At 54.0% G+C, this 23,681-nt stretch overlaps 1 protein-coding gene across 1 annotated transcript; it reads left to right on the top strand.

Moving 5' to 3' along the window:
* The first annotated feature begins 485 nt into the window (after nucleotides 1-485).
* Nucleotides 486-22,262, top strand: CDHR1 (cadherin related family member 1). Its single transcript, XM_073878679.1, has 17 exons — nucleotides 486-558; nucleotides 1,133-1,279; nucleotides 2,273-2,418; nucleotides 3,427-3,477; nucleotides 4,634-4,723; nucleotides 5,922-6,008; nucleotides 7,141-7,257; nucleotides 8,316-8,459; nucleotides 10,215-10,293; nucleotides 11,758-11,858; nucleotides 14,414-14,617; nucleotides 15,115-15,267; nucleotides 16,782-16,946; nucleotides 17,441-17,508; nucleotides 18,037-18,265; nucleotides 18,959-19,216; nucleotides 19,860-22,262. The coding sequence occupies exons 1-17, from the start codon at nucleotides 504-506 to the stop codon at nucleotides 20,394-20,396; spliced, it is 2,631 nt and encodes an 876-aa protein (XP_073734780.1). The 5' UTR covers nucleotides 486-503; the 3' UTR covers nucleotides 20,397-22,262.
* The last annotated feature ends 1,419 nt before the right edge of the window (nucleotides 22,263-23,681 follow it).

Below are 23,681 nucleotides of genomic sequence, written 5' to 3'. Positions count from 1 at the left end.
TCAAAGTCACAGTGGAAGATCATAAAAAGGGAAACCTCCTGGGAAGCCCAGGCCCACCAGAACTTGGAGACCCCGAGAAGCCCCAATTTTCCAGTGCCCTGCTCAGGGCCCCCTCCCCAGTGGTCCTCCGGGCTGCGGAGCTGGGGACCCCTCGGCGCCTGCGCTCCAGACCTGGGCAGAGGGGGGCGTGGTAGGGAGAGGAGTTCGCCGCCACCCCTCCCGGCGCCTCCCGCGGCTGAGAGCCGGTGCCCTCACCTCCGCGCGCACTAATTGGTCTCATCTGGCGGCCAGCGGGAGCGCTCCAGCCGCGCGGATCCTAGCGGTGTCATCCGCTTAGCGCCCTCGCGCCACCCAGCGCCCCCGCCCCGCGCCCCTCCCGCCGCCGCCGCCGCCGCCGCCGCCCCCGCCGTGGGTCGTCTCTGCCCTCCGCGCGGCCCGGGGCATGCTCCGCGCTCCTGCGCCCGGCCGGGCTGCGGCGAGCGACACTCTCGGCCCGCGGAGACATGAGGCGCGGCCCAGGGGCCGCCCTGGCCCTGGGGCTGCTGCGCCTCTGCCTGGGTGAGTGGCCGCGGGCCCCCGAGCGCCGGGTCGGGGCGATGCGCGGGTGCCGGCACTGCCCGGGTGGCCGGCCGAGGGAGAGCTCCGGTCCGCTCACTTCCACTGTGGGACTCGGGCGTGCGGGGGGCGGGGGGGGGGGGACGGACGGGGCGGGGTGGGGTGATCCTTCCAGCTGCCGGGCTTGGCAGGTACCCTGGAGACCCCCGATTTGGGGCCAGGACCCCCGCTGCCCTCGGCTTCTTCAGAAGCAGGGTGGGAGGTTTGGTGGCTGCTCTGAAGGCTGCTGGGGCAGAGGAGGGTGTCCCAGCTCCCAGTGTGACCTTGGCCAGGGCATGGTCCCTCTCTGGGCGCGGGGTTCCCAGTCTGTCCATTGGTGGGTTGAGATTGGCCGCTGCCTGGGTTCTAAGTGCCCCAGATGGTGCAAGCCCCTGACAAGCCCGAGCCAAGCCTGAGCGGGAGGAGGTGGTGGTGGAGAGACCCTCTCCGCAGCTCCCAGCCCAGTCTGTCGGTGTGCTGGGGTTGGGGAGGAGACTGCCAGCCTGGGCAGACTAAGACCAGACATGTGACCATGCAGGTGTGAAGCTGTCCCACCCTGTGTCCGTGCTTCTGCCTGTTCTCTTCCTAGCCCAGGCCAATTTCGCCCCGCACTTCTTCGACAATGGGGTGGGCAGCACCAACGGAAACATGGCCCTGTTCAGCCTCCCGGAGGACACCCCTGTAGGTGAGTAGCCCTGGCCCTGGCCCTGGCCCCCTATTGGTTTCCCGGAGGATGGCCCACATTCCCCTGGACGCAAGGACTGAACCCGTGACTCCTCTGAGCCTATGGAGACACCCAGTGCCAGGCTGTGGGCCCTCCCGGGGCACCCTGTTTGTGCTCTGAATTCCCCAGGGCAGTTGCAGGAAAGGAGGTCACGGCTGTCATGGAGACTTAAGCCGAGCCAGTCCTGGAGACCCGGCTGTGGGCCCAGAGACAGGGCCACCCCCAGACAGCAGGTAGCAGTTGGCAGTGTGATGATAACCCCTAGGCTTGGCCACAGCACTGCCCCTTACTCACTGTTGTGACCTTGAGCAAATATACTTACCTCCTGGAGCTTGGGAGCTTCGAAGGCTTTAAACAGGCCTAAGAACCTCCAGCTTGCTGGGATATGCGTGAGAAAGGGCGAAGGGGAAAGAGGAGATTCTCCCTGCTTCCCTCTCTCTCTCTCTCTCTCTCTCTGGGTTGGGACCCCTGAGCAGAGGATAGCAGTGTAAAAGACACACCTACTCAGAAGTCCCTGAAGAACCAATCCAGACATGGGGGCACAATGCTGCATCATGGGTCACCCCTCCTGCCTTAATGCTGCCTCCCTTTTGTCCCATCCCCCATACCCAGGGAAGCCTAGTCTCGGCTCCTGGGACAGGAATCGATACTAGACAGAGGCCCTGGAGTTAGGCACAGCAGACCTGAAGCTCCTCTATAATCTGTATTATGGATTACAATCCGTACAGTGGCTGATACTAACATCTCACCGACAGTTATGTAGAATAATGATAGAGGGTGGGAAGCAGCCCACAGGGGTGAGGCCTGCAGCCAATGCTCACTCCGGGGCGGGACTTTTAGCACTGGATTGAATACCCACCTTATAAACAGCTGAATCCTTGGTCCCGAACAGATGCCACTTTTAGGAAAAGTTGGGTCCCAGATTCTAGTCTCCCCTTCTGTGTCTCCTTCCAGGTTCTCATGTATATACTCTAAATGGGACAGACCCCGAGGGAGACCCTGTCTCCTACCACATCAGCTTTGACCCCAGCACTAGAAGTGTCTTTTCTGTTGACCCCAATTTCGGAAACGTCACCTTGGTTGAAGAGCTGGACAGAGAGGTATGGAGAGGTGTGGGAAGTGCTGTCTCCCAGGTGTGCAGACAAACCTCTGTGGGCTGGAAGTTTCCCTAGAGGTCATCCCTGGAGAGGTCCTGTAAGCCACAGAAAACTGACAGCAGATCAGGGCTAGAAAGAGTCTTTTTTTTTTTTTTTTTTTTTTAATATAAGCTCTACATCCAACACGGGGCTCGAACTCATGACCCCAGGATAAAGAGTCGCATGTTCTACTGACTGAACCAGCCTGGGAAAGAGTGGTTTAGAGAGTGGGTCTGAGTTTGGTAAACCTCCACTCCTCCATCGCTCTGCACCTTTCTGAACCTACGGGTGCCAGGGCCTGAGCTACGTTTCTCTTTTGAGACCCCACACCAGGCTGCTGGGCCTCGCGGACCACATAACTGGACCTCCACCATGGGCTTACCTCCAGCTCTGGTCCGATGGCCGACTCCACCTGCTGCAGGCCAGGGTAGAGAAAGGAAAGGTGGGTCTCAGAGGCTGCTGTAGGGACCCCGAAGTGGAAGTGTCATCGTGTACCCCTCCCCGGCACCCCGGGGGCCTGCTGATCTCAATACCCTCCTCACTGAGGTCCCACCATGGGCTAGGGAGTGCTTGAGATACTGCAGACCTGGACCGTGGAATACAGAGAGAGGTGTGGGAGAGATGAGGAGAAGGAAGAAAAAAAGGAAACCCCAGCTCCCTGGGGCGTCCAGCACACTAGATTAGCATCTGTCCTCATTCTAGCAGTGGAACATTCTCTCTCAGTGCCTCAATACTACTGTGGATTTATGAGAACCTCTGATGGGCTGAGACCCTCTGATGGGCTGAGACAAGGTCTCAAGCACAGCCAGAGGCAGCTTTTGGTCACCCTGCCTTGCACCGGGGCTCCTTTGAAATGCCCAGGTCTGCTCTGGTGGGCTCCATGGGGGCAGGGAGAGCCTCCCCCCCCCCCAGCCTCAGGGTCCCCAGGTCCATCAGACTCCCAGGCACTCACTCAATCCTTATGCTTTACAGAGGGAGGATGAGATCGAAGCCATCATCAGCATTTCGGATGGCGTGAATCTGGTAAGTGCACCCCTGAGCCAGCCCCCTGGCAGTACTCACTCCCTGGGCTTGCCCACAGTTCCTTCTCCCTCCTAGGGGCTCTCTGGCAAATCTAAGCCGAGGCCCATGAAGATCTGCTCCAACATGCCCCCAGGACAGGGCTGCACCAGGGGAGGCAGTGGGGATGCTTTCCCGTCTGCCTCCTCCGACCAGCTCCTGCCCAGTCACCCAGACCTGGCTGCCCCTTTACCTCCTTCCCCACAGACACCACTTCTGCCGGGCCCTCATCACTGCTTGCCAGGGTGAGTGATCTCAAGGGTTCCCCAGCTTCCAGGCTACCTGACCCCAATCCATCTCTGAAGTTCAGCCAGAGCCATCACCATGAAACGTTAGACCTGGCCAGAGCCGGCTGTGAAAATACTCACAGCAGGCCCCACTGCCCTCGGGATGTAGTCCAAGCCCTAGTTCGGCACTCAGGGCCTCCGCATTCGTCACTATCTGCCTTGCCCACCTTCTCTCCCATATTCACCCTCCCAACCATCTAGCCCCAGATCTGCTTATGTCCTCTGAACTCGCCACACATATCACTCCTCTTTGCCTTTGCATGTGCTGTTCCTTCTTCCTGGCATACCTTTCCACCTCTTTCCCTCTCTCCTGACAAACTCCTGCAGAGCTTAAATCTCACTCCTCTGTGAAGCCTCCCTGCTGTCCCAACCACTGGCTGGGCTAGATGCCTCTTCTCGGGGCCTCTGGAGACAGCCTCCTAAACCATGTACCCACAAACCTAAGGGGTGCATTTACCTAGGCCATAGTGCCCCCAGAGTCATATAGCACAGGGGCCCTGCCCACAGTGCCTGGCATGCCACTGTTAGCACCCTGCATGAGATCACCACCTTTCTTTTATATGAGGATTTGTTCCGCCATCCCATTCTGCAAAACACACACCATCAGATCGTGTGTTCTGTCTCTGGGGCGGACCACAGTGCTTGGCACCAAGTGGTTGCTTCATAGTGTTTGTTGCATGAATGAATAAAAGGAGGAAGGAAGGAGGGAAGGAAGGGATGAAGAAGGAGAGACACCAGGCAGAGACATACACCTGGGGTATTAGAGGCCACTGTGCCTGTATTGCCCAGAAAGTCTCACTGCCCCAGCTCCTGTCCGCTTTGCCCCTTCTCAGGTGGCAGAAAAAGTCACGATCCTGGTGACGGATGCCAATGATGAGGCCCCCAGTTTCATCCAGGAGCCCTACGTGGCCCAGGTTCCCGAGGTAAGCAAGAGGCCCCGAGGTGGAGCCCGTGCCTTCCCGCCCTGACGCCCTCCCGACCCTCTGGGCTGCCCTGTGACCTGCCCCAGGAGGCCGGCCCCAGCGTGAAGAGCACCTGCTCACTGCCCTCCGGGGGGCCCTCCCCTTCATGTCCTCCCCTCACCTCTGCCGCCATCCCCTCACACATCCATTTTTATCCACAGGGGTGTCCATTTACCGTTTTCCATTTAAAACCATAATGTATGTTTATGGTGGAAATGTGAAATATATAGAAGAGTAGCAAAAAAACGAGTTTCAAAAATCACCCTCCATCCCTCCAGCTTGAGACAACATTGTCAAATTTTGGTGCTGTTCTTTTGAGTCATTGTGGGATTACTGGATTCATTTTGTTTGTTTTATTTGCATAACTGTGATGATACTAAACATACGCTTTCTGTATGCTGTTTTTCGCTTAATTTACAACATAAGCATTTCCTCAGTGATTGTAAAGTTTAGGTAACTGTCATTTTAATAGCTTCCATTTAGTGCATATTCCATCATTGACTGAACTAGTCCTCTACATTTGGACATTTAAGATGCTTTACATTTTTGCTGTCATAAGAAACGTAAAATTCTGAACATTAACATAAAACCTCCATATAGCTAATTAGAATGATTTCCTTAAGATCTGGTCCAAGATGTGAAATGACAAGGCTGAGAGCATGAGCTGCCTTAGTAGCCCTTGCTGGCTCTCTCCCCTAGGATGTGGGAGGGGCTTTGTCTCCCCATCCCTGACCAACATTGGGGAGTCTCGAATTTTTTAATGTTTGCTGATTGAGTAGGAGAAATATACTTCATTTTGGCTCTGAATGGTATGTACGTGATCCCTGGTTATGTGGAATGTGTCTATTAACCATTTCTCCATTTCATATTTAAACCCTTTGTCTATTTGGAGTCTTCGTTTTGGAGGATGGAGGATGTCCGTTTGTCCCTTTCTTTCCCCTTTCCTTCTTCCCTGAACCCACTGTGACTTTGGCACGTCTCCTCCACGGCTGCCTCTCCCCAGTGGGGTGCTCCCTGGTTAATCATCACCTTTTCACCTCTTTTTAGCCCTTCACTCCCTGGCTCCACCTCTCTATGGCTCCCTTACCCCCAGTCCCCTGAGCATTGTGTCACTGCCCTGGGACTGACCCCACCCCCCACTATGGCTGTGACCTCTCAGGACATACCTGCTGGGAGCAGCATCATTAAGGTGCATGCAGTGGACAAGGACGCAGGCTCTGGAGGGGCTGTCACCTACTTCTTGCAGGTAAGGTCCCTACCAGAGACCTGGGCTAGAGGGGACACCTGGAGGGCCACCACCTCCATCACCAAGGCCCTGAGTCAGCCTCCACTATTCCCGAAGATTGTGAAAGACGTCACTTCAGCTCCACCGGGACATGAGAGGAGCGTGGGTGGAAGCCGTCTTCCCTTGACCGGCCCACCCTGGCTCCCTCTCGGTTCCCTGCCACCTTCTCCCTGGGTCTCCAGGACCCTCAACTCTCTCCCCCGAAACCCCTTCCCCAGGAGAGGGCTGGGCGCATTGCACCCACACAGGGTGGAAAAACTTCCCTGGGCCTAGAATTGTGGAGAGGAGAAAGGGCAGAGGGGGATCTGTCAGGAGGAACAGAGCAGTGACACACGCGCCCCAACCCCGTCAAAGGCAGAGACCCCCTGCCCGCACCTCGTCCTCCTCTCTGGGCTCCTCAGGAACCCGCCGTGCCTCTCACAGCTGCGCCCCCGTGGCTGCTCCTCAGCCCTCCGAGCTTAGTCCCAGGCTCTCACAACTGTCAAGGCAGTACCGCCTGGTGGCTGACAACAGGGGTTCTGGAGAAATCCCTGGGCTCCACCTGTACTGGAAAGATTCCGCCACCTCCTCGTGGGGCCTTCAGCCCCTCATCTAGCTCTCCCAACTCTCCTTCCTCACGTGCCGAACGGGAAAGGCACAAGCCCATCCTCATGGGTTCTTCTGGGGATTAAATACACGTAAAGCTCCACAACAGCTCGTGACGCACAGTAACCCCTTTTCCAGCTTGAGGGTCACCCCCTGTCCCCACCCACCCTCCACCACCCCCCAAGCTGCCTGTGACTGGCCCGTAGTCCCTTACTTGCTGGGGTGGGAAGATCCTGAAGGCTGTCTCCACCACTGTGGCTTCTGAGCCCCCACTGCCTCTCTGCTGCTAAGTCTACCTGCTAGAAAGTCCAGGCCAGAGCTGAGCTGGAAGCTGGGCAGCAAGAAGCCGGGGTCCTGCCGGGAGCACGCTGAGGGATGGGAGGGGGACCCGAGGGCCAGGGTTCCTGCGACAAAGGACGGTGAAGACCCCCTGTCAGTAAGCAAAGTGGCCTTTCCTGGTCTGGCCTGGGTCCCCCTCCGAGGACCAGCCTGCCCCTCACTCTTACAGAATGTGCAAGCCACCAGATTTGCCCTGGACCGCCACAGTGGCGTGCTGCGCCTCCGGGCTGGGGCCACGCTGGACTACGAGAAGGCCCGGGCCCATTTTGTCACCGTGGTTGCCAAGGTAACAGAGAGGGAGGAAGGCGGAGCATCTGATCTTTCTTCAGCCTTTGTCAAGGGAAGCTGCCCTGCGGCTGGAACAGAGTTCGGTTCTGTAAGGGAGTGGGGGCGCTTTGGAGGGCTGAAGGTGTGATGGCAGTGGGGGTGGGGGTGCAGCTGATCAGAACCTCTGTTGATGTGGACCCTGCCAGGACATGGACATAGTCTCCGGGGACGCTGGAGTGCGTGGGCTGGAGAGGGCATATTCCCTCCTGGAAGAGGGTGTACGCCCCATGAGGACTGACAGGCCAGCTTCCCCTTCGGAGGACCAGGCGGCCATGGCCTAGAGACCCATGCTCCCTCACATCCCCCACAGCCTGGCCTCTGGGCACCTCCCTGTCTCTGCCTGGGCTTGCTCACCTCACCTGTTCCTCTCTGTGATCCTTGGCTTCCTTATCTGCCCACCCGTGAGGCTGAGCTGAGTTCCTCAGACTTCTAAAGTGCGTCGTATGGGATCTGCAAGTCAGCAGGTGCTCAGCCAAGGTGGCCGCTCTGTCCCCTGAGGGCGGGAAACCCCAGCTGTCCCTCTGGGCCCAACATTCTCTTTTCCAGGAAAAGAAAGGCCCTCGCTGGTCACATATTGGCCACAGGCCAGCCCCCTGCGGCCTGTAGCCCCTGCCCGATAAGCCACGGGGGCCGGGCTCGCTGGGCACACACCTGCATCACGCAGGCTCAGGCGTGGGCCCAGGTCGTGCTCTTAGTAGGTTCCCAGGAGGTGTTTGAGGCTTGGCTCCTGGTAGGTGGGAGAATGTTCTGACCCCCTCCTCCTCTGCCATGGTTTCCCTGGAGTGAGAATTCACTCTTTTTTTTCCAAAGGAACACTTTTGAGTGAGCTGACTAAAACCTCCATGCATCCTCTCATTAAAATAACCCCTATGAGGCGGAAATGATCTCCAGGTGACACAGGGCCAAACAGAAATCAGAGAGGGCAGCTGGTCTCAAGGCCAGGACGTGGCAGAAGCCAAATCGCACCGGGGGCCACCCAGAGCCCGACCCCCCTTCACTCTCTGATTCTTCCCCCAGGATGGCGGAGGGAGGCTGCGAGGGGCTGACGTGGTATTCTCCACCACCACCACGGTCACAGTCAACGTGGAGGACGTGCAGGACATGGCCCCTATCTTCTTGGGCATACCCTACTATGGCTATGTATATGAGGACACCCTTCCGGTGGGTGGCTGGCCCCTCAACCCAGCGTCCCCTCCAGACACCACGGCCCCGGGATCCCCTGTGGCTTGGCCCTGGGTCACCCTCATCACATGGCTGGCTCAGGCTCAGTGCATGAGCTTGTCCTTTTGCCAGTGGGAGTGTAAGGGAGAAGAAGCAGGTCCTGGGGTGTGGAGCACCTGCTGGGCGCCAAGACTGTGACAGGCATTTCTTCACTCATTCAGACTTACTCTCATCCAGCTGCCAGTGTTCTGCCCCTCAAAAGGGCTGAGAAGAGAGGCTGGAAGGTGGTCCATTGCTTTTGGGTGGGGTGGGGCTTTTTCTACACCTTGTGTGGACGAAGAGGGTGAGGTTCCTTTACGCCTCCCCAGCTCCAAGCTCATAGCCTGGGGTTGCTCAGACCAGTAGTTGTCCCGCAGGCCCAGTTCCAAGGATGGCCTCAGCTTCCTCCCCCTCAGTGCAGTCTTTGCCTCTGGTGTTGTGGTGACTATGCTTGTCTTCAGGCCTCTCAGGGAAGGTCCTATCCCTAGGACTGGCATCTAAGGCCCGGCCTCCCCTCCACCCCTGAGTCCTCACCAGCCTCCAAGCACCCAGCCCATGTCCCCACTGTGTCCTTAGCCTTTGCCTGAGACCGTCCCGCGGGCCTGACGCTCCTTGCCCTTGTCAGGCCAGCCCAGGCACTGTTTTCCTTGACATCTTTGGTTGAGATGGGAGCGCTCTTCTCCGTTCCCACGCTATGCACACCCCTCCTTGGGGTGCACCCACGTATTTACATGCCCCCTCACCTCGGGCAGACCTTGAGCTCCCCGGAGGCCGAGACCAGGCTGGAAGCAGACTTCACACAGCCACGGCTCAAGGACTCTGTGGAACTGAATTGCATTATCAATTTTCCTTTCCCTGAGTCTGATGATTCTAGACTTGATGAGATAATGAAAGCACTTACTGAGGACCGCTTACATGCTGGGCCCAAGCTATGATACTGCTTCTCCAGAAGCTGATGGCTGAGAGGTAGAGATGAGCACAGAGTGAGGGAGAAATGGCGGGCTCCTCTGGTGGGGGCCGAAGGCAGGGCTCGGGGGAGGCCAGCTGTCCTGCCAGGAGCTAAGAGTGGAAAGCGTTGCTGAAGGAGAGCAGGCAGCACTTGGACAGACAGGAAGCAGCCACGAGTGTGGATAAGCCGAGGAGAAGCGCCCTAGTAGGGGGCTTAGGAGGGCACGGGCAGGCTGACGTGGAGCAGGCTTGTTAGTTGTGCCATCCCTGCCCAAACCCTTCGAACAGCACCCCAGCCGGAGGCCCCAGGAAAACATCCTCGTTCCTGGACTTCACACTGGACCCCTCTGTGCCCAGCCCCTCTCCCACCTGTCTCTGACTCCCTCCCTGTACCTCTGAAGGCAAAAGGTGGATGAGGCAGTGAGGGTGAGGTTTGTTGGGGGCCAGACAGCGGAGGCCAGAGCTGAGTGTGGTGTGTGGGAAAGGAGGGGTGTGAGGGGGAGGCCCACTTGGGGGGGCCTGAGTGTCCCTGGGCGGCCATGTGTGAACCGATGTGGTGGGGAGAAGCCGGGCTCAGGCTGTCCCTCCAGCCCTGGGAGCCAGTGGGTGCTCCGGTCTCCCTGTAGAGCAGGTGTGGGGCCACACAGAGGCCTGGCCCTTTTCTTGGGTGGCAGTGGCACCTCCCCTCTGATGGGGGCAAGTATCTGGGGAAGGGAGAGCCCCAGCATCACCCACTGGCCTCAGGCAGCTGCTTCTGTCCCCCCGAAGGGCTCGGAGGTACTGATGGTGGTTGCCATGGATGGAGATCGAGGCAAACCCAACCCGATTCTCTACAGCCTCTTGAATGGTGAGTCTGGGGCAACTTTGGGGACAGGCCCATCGCTGGGCTAAAGCTCCTCCTTGCTGGGTGACCAGAGTGACCTGCCCAGACCTCTCTGGGTCCCCGTTTCCTCATTGGTAAAGCCAGAAGTACAAGATGTATTGTGGGGGGGGGGGGGTGCTGGGCCCCTCCAGGAGGTGACAAGTCTTCTTGGGCATGTGCTCTGGCTCCTGCTTGTCACTATGTCTAGCAACAGGGAGACAAGCATGGAGTGGGGGCACCGACTCATGTCGCTTCACCCTGGGCACACACCAGTTAACAAGAGGGGGTGGCAATGTGTCTTACACTTTTTAAAGTTACTGGTTTTTTTTTTCTCATTACTTTTTTGGGGGGAGGGTAGGGGCAGAGGGAGAGGGAGAGAGAGAATCCTAAGCAGGCTCCACACCCAGCACAGAGCCCGGCATGGGGCTCGATCCCGTGACCCTGAGATCACGACCTGAGCAAAAACCAGGAGTCGGACACTTAACTGACTGAGCCATGTAGGCACCCCTCTCATTCTTTCACGCTTCTGGCCTAGAGCATATGGCTGAATTAAAAGAATTAAATGCAACGATGATACGACATTTCCTACTATTAGCCCTATATACGGATGAGAAAACTGAGCCTCAGAGAAGCTAAAGGGCCATCCCACATTCCCATTGGATTTGAACCTAAGTCTTCTGGCTCCAAGACTGTGTTCTTTGCACAACTGAGCAGCAACTGAGCAGGTCACGGTGGCCCCGGGTGGGTTCTGTGGCCCCCAGGAGCCAGTCCCCACAGGGTGGTTGCCTGATCACAGTCGTGCTCACGTCTGTGTGCTCTCATTCAGACCCCATCGCCTCTCCGGCCCTATCCCTAGGATATGCCTTGTGCACACTGTCCCTCCAGCAGCTCACGCATGCATGAATGTGGCACCATCACAAGCAGGCTCCTTTCCGCAGGCACACAGACCCCCCCTTGACGGCTCCCCATCCCCACCCCTCCACCTCTGCAGCCTTCCCACAATTACCCAGCACCCACCATCCCCATCTCTTCTCTCCTCTCCCTCTTCTGTTCCTCCTCCTGCAGCCTCTGCCTCTTTCTTCCCTCCCTCCCTTTCTCGCCTCTCTCTCCCCCTCCTTCTCTCCCTGCCTGTGTGGCTGTTTGTCCCTCTTTCTTGGCCATCGCACACACAGGGCACATAAGAGAAGCCAGTTCTATGAAACCTGAAAGCCAGAGTCAGAAGTGAGTTTAAATCCCGGCTCTACACACGCTGTGTAATCGTAGACAAATAACTTAGCCCCTCTGAAACTCAGTTTCCTCATTGGCAAGATCCAGATGATAGAATTACATTCTATAGAGCCTTCAGTGAGGGAATGCCTGAGGAGCATGAGGCCGCCTGCCTGGCCTGGCTCCCCTGCGCCTCCCATGGCTGTGTGTGCAACTGCAGGGCACATCTTTCCCCCTTGCCAGGGAGTGATGGAGACTTCGAAATTAATGAGACGTCTGGAGTCATCTCTGTCATGCAGAGCCCTGCCCAGCTCAGGAGAGAGGTGTATGAGCTGCATGTACAGGTACCTCTAGCTTGGCTTTCCTTCCTACCCTCCGGCTCTGGGAGATTCCAAAGGTGATGAGACCCAGCCCACTCCTACCACCCACCTTCCACCCAGGGAGGGAGCTAGATGTTGCTCCAAAGAGCACCTGCCTCACATAGCCTGTGTGAATCCTGCAGCAGACGCACACAAAGCCCCTGGCAAGGGGAGATGTGAATTCACAAGGAGGTAGGACTGAAGAAGCAAGGTCTTGAACATGGGTAGGACCCAGCAGGTGGAGATTGGTGGTGGGGGTGAGGGCGGACTGGAGGCAGCGTGGGCTAGGAAAGCCCCATGAGCCAAGGCTGGAGGGGAGAGCACATTGATGTACTAGGGTAACAGCAAGGAATCATGGGGCTAGAGCAAAGGGTCCACAGGCAGCGTGTAGACAGAGAAATGGTTGGATCTAGGCTGGGGCCAGAGGAGTGAAAGCCCTGAATATGAGATATAGTTTTTTTTTCCTGGAACAGGGACAGTTTTATGGGCATGTGGTCTATGTAATTACACAGGCATCACCATTAGAAGGGTCCCATGCTGGGCATAATGCTCTGCTCTTGCTGTCTTGAAATTCTTGATAATTTTTTAACAAGATTTTAAAACAATTTTTAACAAATTTTTTGTTAAAAAATATTTTCATTTTTCACTGGGTCTGCAAATTATGTAGCTGGTCCTGCCCAAGAGCAGTAAAGAGCCATTGAAGGGTTTTGAACATGATTAGAGTCTTGTTAAAAAAAACTCATTCTGTGTGCTTTAGACTGGCGGGGAAGGGGGCAGGGAGGGTTCTCAGATTTAAAGAGTTTGGCAAACAAAGATTTCCGGGACCTGGTCCTGGCGACAGGAAGTTAGTGTGTCTGGGAGAAACCCAGGACTCTACACATTCTGAGCTCCCAAGTGATTCTGTGCACCAGTCCCAGCCTAGGGTTTGAGAACGCATGTCCCAACTTGAGTTTGGAGGGAACTGGACGAGAAGCAGGGAGGCAGAGCTATTAGTCAAGGTGATAAATCAAGAGGGCCCTTGGGGAGGAGGGGAGGTGGAACAGTAGAAACAGAGAAATTGCAAAATATGGAGGAGGCTGACACCACAGAATGTGGCTGTGCGGGGTGAGGGAAGGGACAGGGCTGGGGCGTCTGGGGCGGTACCATGACATCAGGAGCACAGGAGAGGAGGCAGTCTGGGTAGGACGGGCCCAGAGAGTTTGGGTATACAGGTTTGGAGCCTGGGGAGACAGTGTCAGCATACGGCGGCTGTGGAAGCGTGGGTTTGGGTAATGGGATCACCCCGAGGATGGCTGTGGGGACACAGGAGCACTCGCTGAGGACACAGCTGTGGGCTCATTGAGGCTGAGTGAGGAGAGGGGTGGGAGCAGGTGAAGCAGACCCGGGAGAGATCAAGGAGGTAGAGAGGAGCCCGCACAGAGCAAAGTCACATTAGCAGAGGACACTCAGGAAGGCGAAGGAGGTGACAGTGCTGCATGCAGCATGGAAATTAGTGTGAAGTATCTCAGTTGGGGATGGGCTGAGAACTGAGTAGGAATTAGGAAAAATAGGGGTGTAGGCTTCTGAGAAGGGCTTCAGGACAGCAGCTAGGCTGTGACGGAGTGGTGTCCGGGGAGCAGGAGTTTTAGAATAGGTAAGGCCAGAGCATGCTTATGGAACAAGGGGAGGGAGGTCCTTGATGGTATCTGTCACAGGGAGTGGTTCACATGGAGCCTGTGGATTCTCGGCCCCGGCTTTGTAGCCCCCCTTCCCTGCAGCCTTCCCACAGCTAAATGGACACTGGACAGAATGTGGCAGAGCTGGGATTTGAACCCATATCTGTCTGGCTGCAAAGAGGGGCCAGTGTGGGGAGATGGAAAGAGTGCTGATTAAGGAATCAGACACACCTGAATTCTTCCTGTTCCAGCTCTGCTACTCACTAGCTGTGTGACCCCAGGTGACTACTTCACCCCTCTGTGCCTCATCTGTGAAATGGGATCGGTACTAGCACTGTATTGTTGCCTGTGGCTGTTGTAACATTCCCACAAACTTAGTGACTTAAAACAGTACACATTTATATCTCACAGTGGCCGTGGGTCAGGATTCCAGCCTCAGCTTAGCTGGGTCCTCAGGTTCAAGGTCTCTCATGTAGCTGCCATCAAATTGTCAACTGGGCCTGGGTTCTCATCTGAAGACTCGATAGGGGAAAGATCAGCTTCCAGGCTCACAGGGTTATGGGCAGGATTTAGTTCCTAGTGTGCTGTTGGCTAGAGGTTCACCATTAGCTCCTTGAGACATGAAGCCTCTCCAACATAGCTACTCATTTCATCAGAGCCAGCAAGGGGAAGAGTCTGCTAGAAAACAGAAGTTACAATCTACGTGGTCTAATCACTAAGTATGTCTCATCACCTTTGCCATGTGCTATCAGAAGTAAGTTGCTAGGGCAGGCCCCACTGAAAGAGAGGAAATTATACAAGAGGATGAATACCTCGAGGCGGTGATCCGTGGGGCCATCTTGGAGTCTCCTGCCACACAGCAATAGCCACCTGTCCCCACCCCAGGTGACTGAGGTCAGCTCTTCAGGGATCCCAGCTGCCCAGGCCATGGTCCCAGTCACCATCAGGATCGTGGACCTCAACAACCATCCGCCTACATTCTATGGAGAGAGTGGACCCCAGAACAGATTTGAGCTGTCCATGTATGAGCACCCACCTCAGGGAGAGATCCTGCAGGGCCTTAAGATCACCGTCAACGACTCAGACCAGGTGTGTGGTCCTGCCCTCCACCTGTCTTCCAAGGGTCCTGAGCCGAGAGCTCATCAGCCTTCACTGCTTATGTGCCAGGGGCCTGGCGGGTCACAAAATGAATGAAACAAGAGAGTGTAACCGAGAGAGAGAGATGGGGGAGAGTAGCTAACCAAAGACTCTCTGCTTAGCCTAATGACATTCACAATCAATTAAAAAGTAAAGCCAGCCAAACAAAAGCCCCTCTGAATTTGATCCTCCAGAGGGGTGTTGTGACCACTTCCCATCACCTCCTCTGCCCAGCAGAGGGCTAGGCTGTAAGTGTTTGTTACCTGGCTTAGTCTCCATAGCCTGCTAAATCTTTCTGATCCTCGATGGCCTGGCCGACAGAAAGAAAGAATAATACTCACCTGCCAGGGTTAAGGGCATAGGAACCCTCCTCGCTTAGCATGACTATCTAATGAGTTTCTGTTCTCGTTCATCTTCCCCGTTGCCTTCCTCCAAACTCTGTCACCCAGGGAGCCAATGCCAAATTCAACCTGCGGCTGGTGGGACCTGGGGGCATCTTCCGAGTGGTCCCACTGACAGTCCTGAATGAAGCCCAAGTCACCATCATTGTGGAGAACTCAGCTGCCATTGACTTTGAAAAGTTCAAAGTGCTAACCTTTAAGGTAGGTGATGCTTTGCACCACCCTGAATTGGGGGGGGGGGGTCCTAGGAGCTCATAGCAGCTCCTGGATTCATTCCTGAGGGGTCCCTGTCACCTCCTGCCCCTCCTTTATTCCTCTCAGTTTCTCTGCCCCTCCGGCTGACTGGGGAGCATGAGTGGGAGGTGGGAAGAGGGGAGGGTACAAGAGCCTGCTCTCACTGCTCACACAGCCTCACTGAGCCCCGGTCCTAAATCATGACTGTCCCAGGAAAGCAAAGGCATTCAAGGTGCCATGTTAATAGATTGAGACAGAAATACTATCTGATTATCAAGATAGACATATTTCTCACATGCATTTGACATCTGTCATCGATTCTGGTAAAAACTTTAGCAGAAGATGAAAAAAATACTCCTTTGTATCTGTGATTGTTTAAAATTATGAACATATGTAAATAATGACTATTACATATAAACATAAATACTATATATTAATAAAAAGGAAAAACATACCTCATTGATATTATTTTAATGGTTATAATTATTTATAATTATATATACATACCATTACAGCGAACATCATGCTTAAAAGCGCAATTCTAAAAGCCTCCTATGAAGTCAGGAACAAATTGTGGATGCCTGCTATCACATTCTTTAGCACTATTCCTGGAGTAATGTTATTCCTCAGATAAAGAAAGGAAATAAGAGGTATGAACATTAGAAAGGAAGAGACAAAATTATCATTATTTGTAGGTGGTGTTATTGTTTGCTTAGACAAATCTAAGAAATGCTGGAAAAATAAACACAGCAAAGTTGCTAACATGATTGATTACAAACTTAATATACAAAATTTGAGAGTGTTCCTACATATGAAAAATAGCAAAGAGAATAATGGAATAAAAGATCCTCTTTCATAATAACTAAGAGATAAAGTTCCTAGGAATGAGGATAATAAGAAATATGCAGCCTCTAAATAACAAAAAGCACAAGAATTTAACAAAGAGATATAAAGAAAGCAAGAAATATAAAGGCGCCCCTTGTTTAAAAAATGCAAATTCTTATCAAGTGAATAAAGAATCCAATATCATTTCAACTAAGTCTTACCTGGAATTTCCTTTGGTGAGGTGGAGGGAGTTTAACGTAATTACACTGGTTTTTGTAGTTGAAGAAATAAACCTATAAGAATAGTCAGGAAAAGAGAAAGAAAGAATATGAGACAGGAACTTCCCTAACAAATATTAAATTATACTATATAACAAAATAATTTTTGAAATTGAAACTAAAAAGGAATATGCAAATCAATGGGATAAAAGAAATTGGCCCAAATACAACTGTAAGAACCGCAAGAAAGCAGGCCTTTCAAGACAGTGGGCCTTAGAGATGCCCCCCTGCAGGTGGTGCCAGGCATCGCAGGCTGGAGACTGAGAGTAAAGGCAGAGCAAGGCAGGCTGGTGCTGGACCCTGCTAAGACAGAAGTGGGAAGGCTTTCTGCTTGGTGACCCCCGCCCAGACAAGCCCTTATTTTCTTTCTTTCCCCAGCTACTGGCCATTGAAGTGAACACTCCAGAGAAGTTCAGCTCCACAGCAGATGTTGTGATCCAGCTCCTGGACACCAACGACAATGTCCCCAAGTTTACCTCCCACTACTACATTGCCAGGATCCCTGAGAATGCGCCAGGGGGCTCCAACGTGGTGGCTGTCACAGTGTGTTGGGAATTCGCACGGGGACTGGGGCTGGGGTTAGGAGCCCCCACTGAAGGGGGCCTGATGAAATCAGACAAACCAGGGTTCCTGTTTGAATCGCAAAGCCCAAACTCATTAACTGTGTCCTTAGACAAGCTACCTGAACTCTCTGAGGCTCAGTTTCTTCTTCTGTACAATGGGGTAACAGTACTTCTCAGGACTCTAAGGAGGACATAGGCATAAACCCTGAAGTCAGGGCACAGGACCCATCTTTTCCTTCGTCATTTATGAAGGAAGGATACATGCCTTCCAGATCTAAACCTTTTGGTTCCTCCAACAGTTGAGACCTCCCGGATAGAAAACTAGGGCTCTAGAGCAGTCCTTTAGATAAGTTTCTCCCCAGTTGGGTAACCCCAAATCCCCTTGTATTGCCATGGAAAGCAGCCCTCAGACACATGAGCTGCCAACATGCCCCGACAAAGGGCAGGGACCTCTAGGACCTTTCTCTCTTCCAGGCCGTAGATCCAGACACAGGTCCATGGGGCGAAGTCAAATACTCCATCTATGGGTCCGGGGCAGACCCGTAAGTAAATCCAGAATCCTGAACAGGGCCTCGGACAAGGGATTTGGGAGGCAGGGGGCAGAGGGGATCTGGGCGGAAGGCAGGAGGGACCTGGAAAGGATAGGACCTTGATTGGAAAAATAAGCGCAAGCCCAAGGAGGGAAAGGGAAGCAGAGAGCCCGAGGCAAAGGTTCTGGGATCTGAGAGAAGAAGGGTCACGGTCATGGCCTTGAGCTAGGGAGGGGCAGGCCCTGGGTGGAGAGGGTGAGTCTGAGCCCAGCTAAGTTCAAGGTTAATATGTGGATGAGTAGATGGATGGGCCTGCCTCCCACAGTCAGACTGCAGGGTCAGGGAGAGGATCAGGTGGGCCACTTTGGAGAAGCTGCATAATGCTTTGGAGGTAGGTCACTCCTGCAGGTGTGTGTGTGTGTGTGTGTGTGTGTGTGTGCGCGCGCGCCTGCGCACGCGCATGCGTGCGCGCGCACTCATGCCTCTATGCACACTCCTGTGCTTGTGCACACCCAAGCCTGAGCTCCCTTTGCCTGGCAGCTTCCTGATCCACCCATCCACCGGGATCATCTACACCCAGCCCTGGGCCAGCCTGGACGCTGAGGCCACGGCCAGGTACAACTTCTACGTGAAGGCAGAGGACATGGAGGGCAAATACAGCCTGGCTGAGGTGTTCGTCACTCTCCTGGATGTCAATGACCACTACCCTCAGTTTGGAAAGAGTATCCAGGAGAAGACAATGGTGCTGGGGACCCCAGTGAAAATTGAGGTGAGCTTTGAAAACAATGAAGCTTCCCTGAAAGCCTTGTTCTGGCTGCTGCAAGAGGCACTGTGGCATAAGAATTTATTTCAAAATAAAATTTATTGGCTTCCCACAATGAGCAGGGGTTTTTAAGGTACATTATATATATATACTCTGGTTTCTCTTCATATCGTATAAATCTTTCGCCTTTTTAAGGTACATTATATAGCCCCATGCTCACCTCAACCCAGAAATAACCTCTAAGAGAGAAGATATTATTGCCACTTTACAAAAGAAACGAGGCTCGGGGAGTTTAAGTGGCTTGCCTTTGTTCACACAGCTGGTTGGCCGGCTTTCAAAGCAGTGCTATGCAACACTGTCTTCCCGACGTGGAAGAAGAATGAACTCTGAAACCCACCACACTTGACTTTGAATCCCAGCTCCCCTCCTTCTCTGTATCCATCCTTAGACAAGTTACTTAGCTTTTGTTTAATACCTACTGCCCAGACTTGTTCTGAGGATGGAATGGTGTAACACATGTAGGGGGCCTGGCACGGACCCTGGCTCATTCAATTCTTCTCCCAACTCCAGTTCACTCCAAGTAGGGCTTAGGACCATTTTCCCATCAACCCAGCAAGCCACATACGAGTTATTGGTTTAGCCAGGGTATACAAGTGTCATCCGTGAAGCCCAGCTCTGTCTGACCCTCCCCACACTCAGGCCACGGACCAGGACGCAGAGGAGCCCAACAACCTGGTGGACTATTCCATCACCCATGCAGAGCCAGCCAACGTGTTCGACATCGATGCGCACACGGGGGAGATCCGGCTTAAGAACTCCATCCGCTCCCTCGATGCCCTGCACAACATTACGCCTGGCGGGGACTTCACGTGGTCCCTAGAAGTGCAGGCCAAGGACCGTGGCTCCCCATCCTTCAGCACCACGGCCTTACTCAAGATTGACATCACAGACACTGAGGTGGGTACCAAGTCTGTGTTGGGAAGAGGGTCGGAGGACCAGCTCAGGCCTTGCTGCAGTGTGATCAGAGGAAGAAAGACCATCTCCAGTCTTCCTCCAAAAGACACTCAGTGCTAGCAAAGCCTGCCTGTGCCATCAGACACACAGGCTTTAGAATCAGGCAGAAATCCTTGTTTCAACACCTTTTAACACTTCCTTTCCTGTAAATTGGGAATAGTGAAGGTTCCTTCACATGCGTGTTAAAAGGCAGAAGTAAAATCATGATGTGTAGTTCTCAGCTCAGTATCTGGCAGAAAATCATGACTTAAGGGAGCTCCTGATACATTTGGGCAGGCGAGCCCTTCCCTAACCAAAGGTAAGCAATACCCTAATCTCCCAAGAAAAGAGTCCAGCTAATGCAGGAGTTCTTAATCTAAAAAATGTTGTTTGCATTATCCTCTCTCGGTGTATATTTTTCTGGAGAGCTGCATGCATCACGTTTTCTCTGTGTGCATTTTTTCTGGACTGAAGCCCATAGTGCTAGTCGGATTCTCCAGGGATGCCTGACCCCAGAAAGATGGTTTTTAAACCATCAGGCTTCAGGGAGCAACTCCAAGGACTGGACAGAAGCCGCAGAATGCAAGGGGGTGGCTCTCTCTTCCAGATGCTGTCCCGAAGCCCCATGGCCACCTTCCTGATGCAGACTAAAGACAACCCCATGAAGGCTGTGGGTGTCCTGGCTGGCATCATGGCCATCATTGTGGCCATAACTGTCTTCATCTCCACCGCCACCTTCTGGCGTAATAAGAAGTCCAACAAGGTCCTGCCTGTGCGGCGAGTGCTCCGCAAGCGGCCCAGCCCTGCTCCCCGTGCCGTCCGCATCGAATGGCTCAAGTTCAGAAGGACCAAGGCTGCCGCCAAGTTTGTGCTCAGAGAGGATCCTTCCAATGAGAACTGCAACAACAACAGCCTAGGAAGCACACTGCCCCCCAAAGCCCCAGCTCCCCCTCCACCACCCACAGTGGCACCCAAGATGGGCACGGCCCCCTGGACTGTGCCTACAGTCTCTGGCTCACTCACCCCTCAGCAACCCCAACAGTCACCAAAACCCAAGGTGGGAAGCCCCATCCAATCAGCTCTGGTCTCTGAGCTCAGGCAGAAGTTTGAGAAGAAGGGTGTAGGTAATAAGGCTTACTTTTAGCATGTGTCCTGTGGACCCTCATTTCCCCAGCCCAATTGTCCTACTACTTGGACCATGCTCCCCACCACCCGCTCCTTAGGGTCACCTCTGTTTTGTACCATGATGTAAGCCCCATATCCACGGTTCTGGACATGCCTTGGATGAGGGATTTCTCTATTTATGGGCTGCAACTTGCAAATGCTTCCTCATCACCCAGATTATTGGCACAGTTATGATGCTCCCCATTCCCCAGAGGCTGGGAATCAACAAAGAGCCAGCTCTGGGTGTCTTCTACTCACCAACCTCAGACCTCGTCGAGTCCCTCAGGTCCTCCTGCAGCCTCAGCATCCTCAGTGGAGGATCAGGGCCCTGGCTGCATGTGGCAAGGCCAACCAGAACCTGGATCCTGAAGCCTCCCATTAAGAGCAGGAACAGGAAAAGGAGGTTCAGCCCTGGCTAAGGTTGTGGTCAGTGACCCTTGCAGGCTGTAGGAGAGCAAATGCATCAGGGCCGGGCAGTGATGCCCTGAAAACTCACGCCAACTGTGGGGCTGTTCCTCAAAGCCATTGGAAAGATGGAGGATGGTGTCTGGGCAGAGACCGTGGGCCCCTGCTATATCCGCATGGGACCAGGGGCACAGAGGTATGAAATGACCCCAGCCAGGGCTGTCCCAGGCGGGCCCAGAAATGTCCAAACTGGAGCCATGCGGGAGTCCTAGAGACATCCCGAAGAGCCACAAGCCCCACCCTAAGGTGCTGCCCCATCAGGAGTCCTTGAGGAGACAGTGCAGGGCTGAATTTTGGAGAGATCTGTTTTTATCCTGCTCATGTGGTATAACCTTGGGAAAGCCATTTAAATTCCCTGATCACTCACTTCCTCACCTGTGAAAATGAAGTCGGTTCTCACTGCCTCACTCACAGGTCCAAGGTGAAGACTGAAATAAATATGTGGCAACAAGGGCTTTAACCAAGTGCAAAGCAGCACAAATGCAGAGTATTTTTCTGCAGGCCAATCCTCTGGGGTGAAACTCTTCCAGAAAGTATTAGGAGCCTTTCAGGCTATTCTGCCAAGCACCCCCAGGAGGGCCTGTGCTGGGTTTGAGTGCCGCCCCGATCTGTGGCAGCCAGAGCTGGATGATGTCATTGCCCTTGACTGAGGCTCCTCCCATCCTGTTCTCACCTACCACATGCTCCACGCAGCCCTGGCCAGCCACCATCAGAGAGGACCAGAGCTGGGCAGCACATCCAGCCGAAGTCTCTGTTTTGCCAAGATGACAAACGGGTTTCCAAAGGAGGAGTAACTCCTAGAGGCGACACAGCAGGTTGGTAGCAGAGACCTGGTCTGAGGGCTCCTGGCTTCTCGATGCTTGCCCCTGGCCAAGCACACCTCATCAGCTTGTGACAACCTGCCCCAGGAGACAACACACACAGGCCTCTATGTTTAGTGCAAAGAAGTTCTGCCCGACTTTCAGGAAAACTGCTTTATGAGGAATCTAGATGTGTACAGGGAGAGGGTTCTTCACATCTTGCTCCCCTAGTAATCGCTCTAGAGTGTCATCAGTGATTTTATTTAAACCAATTAGATGCACATGTGGTTTTCTTGATTTCTGAGCCTGTGTTTTGAGGTGTTACTCAGATGTGCCAGTGTGTAAGCTCATTGCTGGGGTTTCTGCAGTCCCCACCCCAGAGTGTATTAAGAGATGAAATCCAACAAGCTGGGAGCCCAGCCTGATCAAAGAGGCATTTTGCAGCATATATTTCAGGAGAGGACTGTGCTGGACCATGTTTGCCCTGCACGGGGAATATGGCATCCTTCCAATTTGCCTGTGATCAACCTCTTTTGTAAACGGTCAATAAAATCTGTTAAGGAAGGGCCAAGCTGACCTCCTGCCCCCTGCTTCCATGTGCGTTAGCTGACTCATAGGGACCAGTCTCCCTGACAGCCATGTTCAGCCTGTCTCCTGGCTCCTTCGGTGGGTGGATTCATCCCCTAACTCCCAGATCTGATTCCATGAGAGACTGCAAAATTTTGTCTAAATGGCCACACGTATACCTCTCATGGTAATATTTGCAGGGCTTGTCTGTCTGATCCTGACTCATCAGGGGCCTGGACTGGGCTTTTCTTCTGAGCAGGACAAGCCCCAGCTGGGTTGCTTGGGAAGGAATGGACTCTGGAGCTAGAACCAATTATCCCCCAGCCCAGCCCAGCGGAAGCAGGGATTGGGAGACCTGGCATGGACAGGAAAGCCTGGGCAGAAGTGCTGTCTCTGGGATGGTGGTCATGAGAGCCTCTGGGCTAGAAGCTCAGGCCAGCATCCAGGCCCTGGGAGGGGCATGGGCTCTGGGACAAATCCAGAACTTGAACCAAGATAGAGGCAGTCTTGGAAACTGGGCCTTTGGGGGCAACCTCCTGCACTGGGAAGTATGAGAAAAGTACCTAGCTGCTGGCAAGAGCCATACTGAGAAAGAATAGGAAGATATGGCCAAACCTAGGGTTCCAGCAAATGTGGAGGTACTGGAAGTGACCCCCATCCAGTGGGAGTGAGGCTGGGCCAAGTTCTACTGCATGAGGGAATGGCAGGGGCCAAGGGACTGCTGCTCAGCCATGCTGGGACAGGCCTGGCCTCTAAGCTGGCATAATTTTAAGCCTCCAGCTAAAGAGCTGGGAGGCAGGGGTTTCAGCTTAGGAGGACTCTCCCACTTCTGGGCCCTAAAAAAGGAATGGATAATCAACAGACGTGTCTCCAGGAAACCTGCAGGACAGTGTGTATTTTTTCCTATGGTTGAGGTCAGACTTTCTAACTGTATGAAATAACAAGGTACTTTCCAGTCTGACAGCCCTGGGTCTGAATCCTGGTTCTGCTGCTTACATGTGTGACTTTAGGCAAGAGACTAAGCCTCCCTGGGCCTCACTTCCCACATCAATACGTGGTGTAAAAAATCAGTGCCGTGAAGGTGATGGGAGCTAATCTATGTAAAGCATCCAACAGCAGCTTTGTATCTGCTGATACAAGCTCAGGAGACAGTTGCTATTCTTAGAGGTATGAGAGGATATTTGAGGATGTCAGCATGCTGTAGCACCATATCCTGGAGGGGAGGACTCCTGCTCATGCTGACCTCCAGGATGTTTCCACCCACTGATAGGCCCGGGAGCCTCTCCTTTGCACGAAGAGAGGAGAGGGGAATGGGAGGGAGGTGGGGGAGGGCAGGGCAGATGCCACAGCTCCAGACCTGTGCAGCCGGGGAGGCTGTGTTGGAACATCTGCATCCCAAAGGAGTCAGGAACTGAGGAGACTGTCCCTAAGAG

Source organism: Callorhinus ursinus, unplaced genomic scaffold (assembly GCF_003265705.2).
Source record: "Callorhinus ursinus isolate GAN/ISIS: 27379988/994484 unplaced genomic scaffold, GSC_fseal_2.0 scaffold31, whole genome shotgun sequence".
In the NCBI taxonomy this organism is placed as follows: domain Eukaryota; kingdom Metazoa; phylum Chordata; class Mammalia; order Carnivora; family Otariidae; genus Callorhinus; species Callorhinus ursinus.
The sequence above is the reverse complement of the archived record's forward strand: the minus strand, read 5'-3'. Positions and strand labels throughout refer to the sequence as shown.